This window comes from Emys orbicularis, chromosome 25, assembly GCF_028017835.1.
Source record: "Emys orbicularis isolate rEmyOrb1 chromosome 25, rEmyOrb1.hap1, whole genome shotgun sequence".
Lineage (NCBI taxonomy): Eukaryota > Metazoa > Chordata > Testudines > Emydidae > Emys > Emys orbicularis.
The window spans coordinates 6,262,764-6,276,087 of record NC_088707.1 but is presented as its reverse complement, the minus strand read 5'-3'; the positions used below and the strand labels follow the sequence as shown (position 1 = coordinate 6,276,087).

Genomic DNA, 13,324 nt, shown 5'->3' with positions numbered 1-13,324 from the left:
TCTCCGCTGCCCGTGCCCAGCCTGGGAGAGCGCAGCTTCCGGGACTCCACACCAGCGAGTCCGCCGGCCAGAGCGGCCCGCCCCCCGCTCCTCCACCACCGAATCCGGGCCAGAGTGTCCACCCACCCCGCCCTCCTGCCACCGCAAGCACTCCGCTCACCACCATGGAGTCGCCTCCGACCTGCAGAGTGTCGCTACCGAGCTGCCCGCCAAAGAGACGACTTTCACTAGAGCGTCCCGCTCCCTCAACCAACGAGTTGCCGACCATAGAGTCTTCCCTGGGAGTAGAGCGTCAATCCAGTCAACGAGACGCCCAGCAGCGAGGAGGAGGAGGACCCTGCTTTTCATTCCCGGGAGGCAATGGGCGTGGCCTGGTGGTGCAAGGCTCTGTGCAGCTAGGGTGGTGCCTGGGTGTCATGACCTTTCTAGGGTGACCAGATGTCCCGATTTTATAGGGACAGTCCCGACTTTTGGGTCTTTTTCTTATATAGGCTCCTATTACCCCCCACCCCCATTTTTCACACTTGCTGTCTGGTCACCCTACTTTGCATACAGCATTGTCCTCGGCCTATACTTTTTGTGGAGGGTGATGATGTATCAGTGTGATGGCATTCATGATGTCATCACATTGCATCACAGCCTGAATGCACACAGTGTAGGGATAACCGTGTGGGTCCCAGGATATTAGAGAGACAAGGTGGGTCAGGGAGTATTTTTTTATTGGACCAACTTGTGAGAGAGACAGGCTTTTGAGCCCCACAGAGCTCTTCTTCAATAAAAAGTATTACCTCACCCACCTTGGAATGTCTCTCTAATCACAGCATGAAGACATTTTGAGAGTGACTGTGCATTCAGTAATGTTTTGTCAGTCTCTTGCCATGATGCTGTCCTGTCAGCTCACCCAGCTACCATCATGCTGTGTTTTCACCACTCCCGAAGGCAATGATCCTAGCTTCATCCTAGAATTTTACAGCCCTTTACAAACATTAATTAAACCTCAAAGCTTCTCTGAAATATAAAGCATTATCATACTCAGTTCACAGAGATGGGAGATTGACAAAATCAACAAGGAGTCCGGTGGCAGCTTAAAGACTAAGATTTATTTGGGCATAAACTTTCATGGGTAAAAAACCCACCTGAAGAAGTGGGTTTTTTACCCACAAAAGCTTATGCCCAAATAAATCTGTTAGTCTTTAAGGTGCCACCGGACTCCTCGTTGTTTTTGTGGATAAAGACTAACACGGCTACCCCTCTAATACATGGGAAATTGAGGCATAGGACATGAAAATCTTACCTGAGGTCAGGCAGCAAGACAGTGACAGAGCTTTGAATAGACCTCAGGACTCAGCCTACTGCTGGAATTTAACAGTTACATTCTTTTGGATCAATATATAGAACTTGAACCACAAATGACCTCAAATGTATATACTTTGCAGTAGTTGCAAGTTGGAAATATTCGGTGAGCTTTCCTCACATAATAATAATAGTTATGGGTTAGGTTAAACCCCATTAAAACTTCCCAGTGTAACAGCCACCCTTCCATTCAAGGTAAATGAGGAAGCAATTAAATGCCACTTTGTTTAGCAACAGCCAAAACAATAGAGACCAAAGCCCAAAACACAGACCCACAGGGCAAGGCTGAGTGCAAGCTATGCCATGCAGGCTCAGGGGTTTCCCAGGGATTTATATAGCAAATGCAGGGGCTGGGTACTCACTGGGGAAAGGGAATGGGGTGCATGTGAGGCTATGTCTACACTTAAAACCACTACAGTGGCATAGCTGTAGCACTTCAGTGTAGACACTACAGTGAAAGGAGGGGTTTTCCTGTCACTGTTGTAAACCCATCTCCCTGAGAGGTGGTAGCTAAGCAACAGACAAATTCTTCCAGTAACCTAGCGCTGTCTACACAGTGGGTTGGGTCAGCTTAACTACATCATTCAGGAGTGTGGATTTTTCACACCCCTGAGCGATGTAGCTGGGTCAATTAAATTTTCTAGTGTAGACCAGCCCTGAGACAGAGGCAGAAGCAATAAAGCAGACACAGTGGCAGGCCATGGCCAAGAAAGCCAAGGATACAGCCAGAGCAAGCATGGGGAGCAGGGCCCTGAGAAAAAGCTTAGAGAGAGAACTTGGGCTGATTGCTGACTGAAAGAGGCTTGGAACTGTGAGCAAAGAAACTATCTCCTGTTTGATTCCTCCTGTGTTCAAGGAAACAGGACTTCATACATTTTTGGAAATAAACAGTATTGCATCAAAGAAATAACTATCATCAATTTCTCCTTATGGAAACAACTTACAGGATCCCAAATTTTGGCTAACCACTTAGGTCAAAAAGAGGTAACAATACTACGAAGTCACAATTGACTAACAATAATTCCTCTTCAAGGTCACTTTACTGGGGGCACAGAAAGGAAAATCAATGACCTGGAAAAATAAAGTTGTTAGCCACAAATCAGTGCAAAGGAGATCTCTGCCAGGAAAAGTCAAAAATAATAAGTAATTTCAAATTCATTTAGTGAGTCACAAAGGCCAGGGAAGGCCAAAGTGCAGTCTGCAGTTACTCATTTCTCTACTAGAAAGGAGCAACCCAGAGAGACTACACCTCCCAGCAATCCATGCTTTAACATACCCTTAAGCAATGTGTGGCCTTTTATTTACAATAATACCAACAGGGAGGGGCGGGAAGGAGGGGAGGGTGACTTGGCAGTGGCACCTTAAATAAAAGAAGTGCATAGAAAATAAACAGGTTTAGAAACATCTGTACAAATATTTACAGCAGAGGAAAGGGGAGCCCTCACCCCCCTCGCAACACACCCCCACCATAGAAAAAGGAAAGAGGATCCCAATCAGGAGCTGTGATTCACAATTTGGGAGCTGGGATTAGGCAGACTCACCTGTCCTTGGGTCTCTGCAATGTAGATTGGGGGGGTCATTGTGCACCCCCTGCTCTGGGGTGACCCCCCAACAGTTTACCCTAAGATGAAAGTACCTCTGCTGTGTTTTTATGTATGTTGTACATAGCTTTAGGGCTCGTGACAATTTGCCCCAGCAGCCCCTGTTCTAGGATATCCCCTTGTAAGAGCCAGTTATTCCACAGCTATTCCTGACACCTAGTGCTAAGGGTAGACTTGAAATTTAGATTACAAATGGGGAAATATCAAAGAGTCTAATCAGCTGATGGGAATTCTACTCTGTGCTTGTCTCATCACTTGACTCATGGCTGACTGGCTAATCACTTTTTCCCTCATGGATACAATTCTAACACTGGAAGAGGCCAGATAAAACAAGCAACAATATCTGACCCCAAGTTGTTTCATTGTAACTGGGTACTAAAGCTGGACAGGTTTTCCGGCTTTCTAAGATCCTGATTAAACTAGCTAACTCACTTCAGAGTAGGCACATTGCATGCAGAGGCCCCAGCAAGCCACTTGCTGGTGTTAAGGTCTATCCTTATACATAGAGTCTGCACTCACCAGGCAGGCAGACCCTGTGAAGCAGGCATCATTGAGACAATACAAGTCTATCATAAACCAAAAGCTTGCCTTTCTCACCAACAGAAGTTGGTCCAATGAAATTTATTACCTCACCCATCTGGTCTCTCAAATATCCTGGGATGCAGCTACAACTACACTGCAATAAATGCAAGCATCACCCTTAGATGGGCTCAAGGGGATGGGATCCACACAGGGACGTATGAGCCACGATGCTCAGCATCACAACGCCTAATTTTTAGGCACCCAGAAAATCCCAGGAATAGCACTGCAATCCACAAAGCCTGAGTTAGGTGCCTAGGCTCCCTATACAATGAATGGGGACACAGAGGCACCTTACAGGAGACTGAGCTGCCTAAGCTAGCCACAGGAAGAAGCCGAGAGGGGTGTGTGCTAAACCCCCACCCCTCTCACAGAGATAGCTGCCTACCCTGCTAGTGAGTCTTGAACCTGGGGAAGATAGGTTTTGGCCCCCTAAGTCGCATATGGAGCCCCAAACAAAACAGCCAAGAGGAGGTGCTCCCTTATAACCTTTAGCCTAGTGGATAGGGTACTCAACCAAGATGTGGGAGACCCCTAATACAAGTCCCTACTCCACGCGAGGACTTATGTGGCCCTATGGAAAAAGATAAAGGTACCAGTGATGTGTTATTGCCACTCCCGTCTTTCCTACTGCCAGAGAGGAAAAGAGGGAGCTGCCAGGCTCACGTGGGATGATTGTAGAGTCCTACATGGCTGCTTCCTTTATTTATGCTTAAGGCCAGCCTTAAGTGGGGGTAAGTCAAGCATGTTAAGAAACCACACCTATAAACAAACCAGTCAGGCCCAGATCCTCAGAGGTACTGATGCACCTTACCTCCATTGAAATAAGAGTTAGGTGTCTAAATATCTTAGAGGATCTAGGTCTCAAGAGTCTTTTCGCCTCCAGCAGAACTATGTACATCCTCAGAACAGTTCACAACAGCTACCTATCTTAGGACAAGTTACATTCATTCCAAATCCTTCCCCCCTGCCTTCCTCTTTACTGGGATTTCACACAATGTTATTTGGCCTAGATTCCTCCTCTCTCCACCCAGATACTTGCTCCAAACATAATCACTTTCCTCAGAAAAGATAGATACTGGGCTTGTGTAAGATAGGAAATACAGGACAAGGCTCATTGTATTAAGTGAGTTTTAGCTCACTTAATACAGCAGTTGCCTAGGAAACACAACTGTAGAGCCTTAGCTATAGTACCACATGACCATGTACACAAAACAGTTCCAGCCGTGCAAGGGGAATGCCCCTAACTGGCTAAACACCAGGGCACAAAAATCTCCATACTTAAAATAGCATAGTCCTTTACACATTCATGTATGTGTATTTGGCCAACAACTTTCAACCTGGAATCCTCCGAGATTCAAGTAAGCCATTTTCTTCAACACAATCCCTTCCTTCTGAGGGTACTTTCTTACTCCTACAGGGGAGTTTTGAGATTCCGTCTGACTCCATGTTACTGTTTGCCTCATAAGGCTACTCCAATAGGTAAGGAATGAGAAAGTACCCTAATTATTAGTATAATCCATTTTAAAATTCACATTGTCAGGAAAGTTCATGACTAGAACTTCAACAAGGGCTTTAATTTACCAACAGTTGTTTTAGAATTAACTTATCTGAAGCAGAGAACCAGGTAAGATTTCAACAGAGTTGTGATCTTCCAATTTTTTATTAAGAACATAATTTTCTTTCCACTAAGATGCCAGAGGAAGTTTCATTGAGTTGATTTAGAACATGTTAGAGCCTTGGTGCTTCTCTCTGTTATAACACTGTCAGTCATGCACACCTGCTGAGGAAGTAAAAGCCATGTATTCATGTCTGAATATCAGTGACATCACATCAGAATTTTCAAAAGCCTTGCTGAGTGGAAAGATAACCTTAATTGGTACCACTTGACATGGTATTGCTTACCAGAAGCTGATGCAAAGACCCCAGGGAAGGTTGGTTGATGACAGCCCTTTAAACCCTGACCTTTGGCCCACCCCATTTCTCTAACACAACAGGCATGTGTTGTTGGAACTTCTTCTATGATGGAAGATACCTTATCCACATTCAATTACTACTACCAGATATGCTCAAATTCTCCTTCTGAGACTCTCAAGACAGCCTGTTTCAGATGTTGCATAAGAAAGGCACCACAGTTAAGATATTGATATGAGGAAATGGTGCTGTCTCATATCAGCTTAAGCAGTTATCTGCTGTAATATGGCAACATCTGCTCTGTCTTTTGAGATCTTCACAGATTTGTGTAAGGCCATTGTATTTGTGAATGCAATCAGCTCCAATGGCCCTACTATTACGGTAGTATAAAGCTGCAGAATCAAGTCATTTAGTGGCAACCAGCCAACTTTACTCATCTTGCTGCTTTATTTACAATAGCTACCTTCTCCCCCAGCCTCCCATTCTTACACTTCTGGGTCATCTTTAAAAAGCCTACAAGATTACTTTCTTTTATCAGTATACCACAGAAGATGAATCCCTAAGGACATCCCAGGCCTCAGCACTGTGCCATATTGAGTGTGAGAAAGGAGGAGTCTGAAACCAGTTTATTAGGAGAAAAGCTTTTGTTTAATTATAAATCTGGAACGCTCTGGTGAAGGAGGCAGACTCAAACCGGAGAGGACACAGAGTGATGGAAGCTATGGGTTGGCCCAGAGGCTATCACATAGCAAACAGGATGAGGAACGCCACCATCAAACAGAAGAGTCCCATGGCCTCGGACAGGGCAAAGCCCAGGATGGCGTAGGAGAAGAGCTGCTGCTTGAGAGAGGGATTCCTGTAAGGGACACATTAAAAACAGATTCCTGTGTCAGAAAAGCCAACAACAAATCTATTCCACAAGGAGCTAAAGATGGTCTCTCACAAGCCACTGGATTCAGTGGTAAGGTCATGGCTCCTGAAGACAGGATCCCACAGAACAGTGGATACAGAGGAATGTGGATATGGCATTGGGAGGCTCAGAACACACACATGCATTAAGTTGGAGCAAATAAATTAGTGAGAGAAAGCCAAAGTAGTTCAAGGTATTTCCCTGGCTTCTTAGCATGTCTGTGTGCAATCCACTAAGCCCCTGAAGGTTGGTCTCCACTGAATTATTTTATCAGGCAGCAATCCCTTACCAAGCATTAATGGGATTACACCCTCTATGTGATGGTAGGCAGCTGTGAAGTTCTACCGAGTTGTTGTAAGCATGTCGAAAGAGTGAGGAAGTGATTGACATTCTTTACATAGGCGCCAACTTTCCCCGGCGCCAGTGGGTGCTCGCGCCTCCCTGCCCCGACTCCACCCTTTCCCTGCCCCATTCCAACCCCTTCCCCAAAGTCCAGCCCCAACTCTGCCCCCTCCCTGCCCCTATTGGACCCCTTCCTCAAATCCCTGCCCTGGCCCTGCCTCTTCCCCAAGCTGGGGAAGAGGCGCTGGGAGCTAGGGGGAAAAAGCGGGCATGCAGTGCGCTCAGGGGAGAAGGCGGAGGTGAGTTGGGCGGGGAGCTGCTCGTGGATGCGGAGCACACACCAATTTTTTCCCATGGGTGCTCCAGGAGTTGGCGCCTATGATTCTTTACATCTTGTCTTAAAACTATGTAGTGTAGCTGTTTAGCAGCGTAAATAAGTCACTTTCTACCCCAAAGGTGCCTTCATTTCACTGGTGGGCAAAGTGATTCCTTAGCATGTATTAACTGGGAATTAAATGTGTAAAGCCTGTGGGATGTGTGTGGATAAAAGATGCTATGAAAATGCAAGATCCTCATTATAAATGGTTCCTTGTGGTTTGGAACACTACAGTTCTAAATTCACCTTCTTACTCCCCTCCCACTTTTCTGTTTGCTATGGTCAGTCTCAATGACCTTTTCCTACAAAACAAGTAACATCTAAGACTGAGTGTTTACAAAAAGGGCCTACACAACTGACTGCTGGAACAGAGAAGTAAAGTTGAAGCCAGTGGCTTGCTTACCTAGCATAGCCAATGATCAAGCTGCCAAACACTGTTCCAATACCTGCTCCTGAACCAGCCACCCCAACTGTGGCAGCACCTGCACCAATGAACTTAGCAGCAGTATCAATATCCCTAGAGGTAGTGCTTGTTTGGAACTCCCGGTGAGCCAGCTGTAGATGGGAAACACCAGAGGGCTGTGGGGAGAAGAAGCCAAACAGCGACATGATTTTAATTGAATAAATTTATTAAGTGTCTGTCTACATTTTATCCTCTATTCTAGGTACAGCAAGGGCATCCAAACTTTGTCCAGCTGAAAGGCCACTCTAGCATCTTGGTAGGGCAATACTCCAACCCATAGTACAACCTCTAGCCATTCCTTAATGTACAGGTCTCTTATACCCCCACACCCCCGAATCTCTGTACAGCTTCACCAGCAATTCGAGCTGGTAACCTGAACCAGGCACTGAAGACAAACAGTATCTTCATTGTCCAAACCCACATACATCTGGCTAGTGATGAATGACAGAGCTACCGATAACAAGGAGGCATTTCATCCCAAGATGTTAGAAACAGAGACCCAATTATAGCAGCTAGGGGCAATTTTCTTTAGTCTTACCTGTACAGTCTGAGTCTCAGGCCTGCTCAGTACAGATATGGAAACCGGCCTTGCCAGAGCCCTGGAACAGCAGCGGAACTGAAGTGAAAGAAAGACATTTGACCCATAATGGGACACCTCCACATTCCTTAGAGTTGAAGGCAGTTTACAGTCATCTATCGAGGTCTTTGAACAGCTTTTGTCAGGAACAAGAAATTAAGAGTCACCCTCACTCCACTGAAAATTTGAAAGCAAATGTCTCAGGGACTCAAGCTAGTTGACTAACAATAACCTATTATCTAAGGACAAGACACAATTGAAGTATAATTAGTGCCACTATATTTGAGTTTTGAGCCAGTGTTGTACACTTTCAGGGATTTATAACTAGGAAGGAATCCTATCAAGAGTGGAGGTGTCAGTACCCTTAGCCACAATAGGTTAGTATATCTTCTCAGCCTCTGGATTTGCAGAATACAACCCTATTGAGACTGAAGATATCCACCCTCCCTTCACCAACACCACCGATGACCTTGATTCCCCCAGTCAAGGAGTCTGGACTGAAAGTTATCCACCATAACACATCCCAAGTAGAAGGGTGTCTGGGACAGCATTTTGAATACAGCTCTAAACAGAAATGCCTTCATTCTCCATGGTAGCTGCATCCCCACCTCCTGGCATTACTCCTCCGCAAACAAACAGCTGCTTACCAGAGCTGGAGAAGCAAGGAGAGCCACTGGAGTCTGCATTTTGACTGATCTAGTGAGAAGAAAGCAAAAGCACATTGAAAAGGAACAACACATACTCAAACCCATGTTACTCTTTACAGTAGAATGCTCATCGGATCAACATACGCTCCCCAGGAGAACTATATAAAAAATGTAGCTGCTGTGCCTTATCCTTGTCCTGCTTCCTTCCCCTAATTCTCCCTTCAATTACAACTCAGTCTCTCTCTCTCTGTCAAAGTTTGTTGTAGTTTTACCTGGGATCCTTCAGACACAGACTCACAAAAGGGTTTTGCCGATTTTCAATCCTAAACTAAACTAAAAGAAAAGGCTGGCTTTAAATGGATGCCGACAGAAGGGTTAAGTCAGTCCCTCAGAACCAAGAGAGAACCACACGGATGAAGTAGCATGAGTGAGACAGTGACCTCCAATTGTGGAAAGTCAACATGAGGGCCAAGATGGGAAGAATAAACTAAGGGATTGCCTAGATTAGAATAAAGTTTTAAAGCTAGCATATTTAAAAGCTCTAGTGGGCACAGGACAAGTTGTTAGCACAGGACAAGTTGTTAGCAGGTAGAGGTGAATTCTGGTGGGGTGGAGCCTAAAGTTGCACCTTTACCAGAGAACAAGTTACAGTACAGCTTTCCCTGTCAATGCCAGTTTTAAAAGACACCGTTATTATTAGTCACTACATTTTAAAAATACACCTATTGTCATAATCAGGACACACCCTAATAAGGGGGAGAGTGCAGCAAATCAGTAAAGGGCCCCTCCCTCCCCAACTAGCCCCCTTCCTGCCTCATCCCCCTTCAATTGCCCCATCCCTCCCCGCCTCATCCCCCCTATCCCTCCCCAACGGCCCCCCTCAATGCCCCCCTTCCTGCCTCCCCCCTCAATGCCCCCCCAACTGCCCCCCTTCCTGCCTCCCCCCTCAATGCCCCCCCCAACTGCCCCCTTCCTGCCTCCCCCCTCAATGCCCCCCCCAACTGCCCCCTTCCTGCCTCCCCCCTCAATGCCCCCCCCAACTGCCCCCCTTCCTGCCTCCCCCCTCAATGCCCCCCCAACTGCCCCCCTTCCTGCCTCCCCCCTCAATGCCCCCCCCAACTGCCCCCTTCCTGCCTCCCCCCTCAATGCCCCCCCCCAACTGCCCCCCTTCCTGCCTCCCCCCTCAATGGCCCAAGCCATGAAGGTCAGAGGAGAAGGCGGCCGCCCTAGCGAGCCAAGCTCGGGCTGCAGCCGGAGCAGAGGCCCAGCAGCAGCCAGCTTGGGCGCCTCACCTGCGGACGGTGACCCCCACTTGAGCTCCGGCGCTGCAGCCCTTCGAGAGAGAAGAGCAAGCCCCGCCCCGCCGCTCACCTTGCCGTGTACCTCAGCGTCCTCCACTCCCATTGGCCGCTACGACGCAACGTGCGCTGCCCTGTTGCCTCATGGGGACAGAACGTGCTCTCCTTATTGGCTCTCCTGGATGAGTCTCCGCCTACCAAAATCCGGGACATTCGGCCTGCGTGAAACGGAGACGACGTGGTTACATCCCCAGGTTCTGATTGGCTCCTTTAGGGCGTCTCTGGCTTCTGATTGGTTGGCTGCCTGAGGGCCTTCCAAAGGACCGTAGAGTTGGCCAAGGGGAAGGCTAGAGAGTCCCTGTTACTTTGTCTCTTTCCCCCTTCAGAGCTGGAGACTATTGTAACAACATGGGATCTGAAGCTAACTTGGCAGTTACGTGATGAGGCTGTAACTGCCGGGTTCGAATCCAGCCCTGGACAGCTCCTTGGGGGCTCCAAACCTACCTCATGCATAGGGGATCCTAAGGAGTTGTCTGGGGCTGGATTCGAACCCAACCCCACAGCCACTATCCTGGGCTGGATTTGAATCTGGGATCCTCATCTGCCATTTTGGGCTGGATTGGAACTCTAAATCCCCCCTCAAGCTATCCTGGGCTGGATTCAAACCACAGGATCACGAGCAGTCGTATATAGGAACAGTTTTCCTTGCACAACTCTCAGCCTGGTTTTGAACTTGAGGTTATGGGTTCAAGTTCAATGAGTTTGAACCCTTCACTATTTTATGTTTAAAGGTGATCTGTCTTTTTATGCTTCTTCATGATGCAAAACAAAGGCTGGAAATGTTTATAATTATTTTATTTTCTACTTTTTCCCCTTAGTAACATTAGGCTTCCCTTTGTCAGAGGTCTCTGTGGATATATCTACACTGCAGTGTAAGCCCATGGTTAATAGAACTCAAATGAGCAGACCCTGGGTTCGTTAACCTACGGCTTGAGCATCTACACTTGTTTGTACCATCAAGTTAGCAATTGTTGAACCCTGGATCCTAACCTGGGGCTCCAGTCCAGTATCTACACAGCATTATGCGGGCCCAAGACCAATCACTGATATCCAAGACTTTCTAGCACCCTCCCAAAATGTGTCCGCTCTAGACCTTGGTTTGTGGTAGTGTGGTAAAACTTGACTGTCCAAATGACAAAGAAATTCAGCCCATAGAATTGTTAGATACTTTTGGCGGACTCCCAGAGCACGAGTCCAATGGGACTGTGTCTACATTGCAAAGTAATAAGGCTATCCTGGGTCGCATCTTGACTCAGGGTCAGACCTTCAACCCCGTCCAGGAAACCTAGGTCCAAGCCCTGGGTTAGTACAATTTGTAGACAGCAGGAGGGTTAGGTTTGAGCCTGAGTTCAACCCATTGGTTTACACTGCAGCATAAATATACCCTGTGGGTCACTTGGAAATGTAGGCTTGGGGCTTTTTCAACCTTTAGTTAAAGGATGTATATATGTGATCAGGCCTCAACAAAGAGGGTTTTTCTCCTCTTTGAGTGTGTTTGAGTTAAACAGGTGCTAACAAAATCAAATAAAAATTGAGAGGTTTTAAACACCAAATAATAATAATAAAATTATTCCCCTCTCACTTAGTTGGGTTTATTTTCCATGTTATCTGTGATGTGACTATTAATAATTTTTAATTGTAAGACCTAGAAGCCCTAATTATGGATTGGGATCCCATTGTGCTAGGTGCTGTACAAATACAGAGCAAAAAGACTGTCCCTGCCCCAGAAACCTTATAATCTAATTTATAAGACAAGAGACAACAGATAGATACAGACAGACAGGTTCATAATTCTACTTGTTATCCAGTGCTTTAGAATTTTTTTAATTCATATTTTCTTTTTATCTCCGGAAGAAGCAAAAATGTCAGAAGCCCATTTTTTTCCTTTTGTAGGTTACTTCTAATTGTGTTTTTTTTTTAATGGACTGTTTAAAACACCTTGGCTTTTCTTTGTTTTGTTAACATTTGTAACTCAAACACCTGAGCAAACAGTTGGAAGAAAAGCTGTTGTTTGATGCAGCACCCCAGGTCCTATAATTAAGTCCTCAGCTATTTCTGCATCCTTCTAGGAGACCTCCAGCTCAACGTTCCAGATATTTCTGAGGTAAAAAACAGAAACAGAAGTTACATACATATACAATTTTCAATTAAGTCAGAGTTATGTAATTCATGCATGTATTAAGAAGTTAATGGCCTGATTTTTAAAGATCTCTCACACACTCTAACATGTCTCAGTGACCTTGACCTTTCCACACATCAGTACAGACTGCAGGAGGGAAACAGGGCAGCCACAGGAGAAAAGTAGAGTGAGGTGCTGCTCAACCATTCTAGCAGAGTAAAGAAAGACACACAGTAAGTTAGGCTTTGGGTTCATCCTAGGGGAAAAACTCAGCCACTGAAGATTTTTTCTCTCTGTTCAATACTTTATCTTGTATTGAGTTAAACAGGTGCTGATAAACAAAAAGCGTAGAGGTTTTAGACACTGAATAATAATAATAATAAAACAAACCCCACGACCTCTCTCAATCAGGTTTATTGTCCATTTTATCTGACAGCTGTCTGTCAATCCACAAACTAGCCAGCGGGTGGAGCCATCTGCCTGAGCAATAGGGTGGGTACCACCCTTTTGAGTGCCCAGTTAAATGATTAAGAGGATTCCCATCTTGTCACTCTTTCCTCCTAACATGAAGGACCCACAAAGTCTCCTTGCCATATCCCACTCCAAAGCCATATCCCAGGGGCAGGGCAAGGGATGCCTCCATGATGTGTTGTTGCAGGAGTGCAGGGTGGATGAGACCCTGGGCTTGGGAGAGTCACACTTATTTCAAATGAAATAACAGGAGTACTTGTGGCACCTTAGAGACTAACAAATTTATTAGAGCATAAGCTTTCGTGGGCTACAACCCACTTCTTCGGATGCATATAAGAAGTGGGTTGTAGCCCACGAAAGCTTATGCTCTAATAAATTTGTTAGTCTCTAAGGTGCCACAAGTACTCCTGTTATTTTTGCGGATACAGACTAACACGGCTGCTACTCTGAAACCTGTCATTATTTCAAATGGTGTCCCATCCTAATTCTCGGGGGCGGGGGGTCCCCTCTGGCAGAGCCCTCGCTCCCGCAGCAGCGGAACTACAAGTCCCAGCATGCTCTTCGAGGGGAGGTGCTCGGCTAAAACAATTCCGGGCGGGGCTAGGGGCGGGAGC

The 13,324-nt window shown here is 46.3% G+C and overlaps 1 protein-coding gene across 1 annotated transcript; it reads right to left on the bottom strand.

Annotated features, from left to right (window-relative positions):
* Positions 1-6,072: 6,072 nt before the first annotated feature.
* ATP5MC1 (ATP synthase membrane subunit c locus 1) lies at positions 6,073-10,273 on the bottom strand. The gene is made up of 5 exons (XM_065422617.1): positions 10,134-10,273; positions 8,763-8,811; positions 8,077-8,154; positions 7,479-7,654; positions 6,073-6,303 (listed from the first exon to the last, which is right to left on the bottom strand). The coding sequence occupies exons 1-5, from the start codon at positions 10,271-10,273 to the stop codon at positions 6,189-6,191; spliced, it is 558 nt and encodes a 185-aa protein (XP_065278689.1). The 3' UTR covers positions 6,073-6,188.
* Between the last annotated feature and the right edge of the window lie 3,051 nt (positions 10,274-13,324).

What these genes read in the sequence shown, in the direction of transcription:
- ATP5MC1 (XM_065422617.1), bottom strand. Translation starts at nt 10,273, where the DNA reads ATGTCCCGGATTTTGGTAGGCGGAGACTCATCCAGGAGAGCCAATAAG. An exon ending in ACGCTGAGGTACACGGCAAG is followed by an intron (nt 8,812 to 10,133) that starts GTGAGCGGCGGG and finishes TCTTCTCACTAG; the next exon opens with ATCAGTCAAAATGCAGACTC. An exon ending in TCCTTGCTTCTCCAGCTCTG is followed by an intron (nt 8,155 to 8,762) that starts GTAAGCAGCTGT and finishes CTTTCACTTCAG; the next exon opens with TTCCGCTGCTGTTCCAGGGC.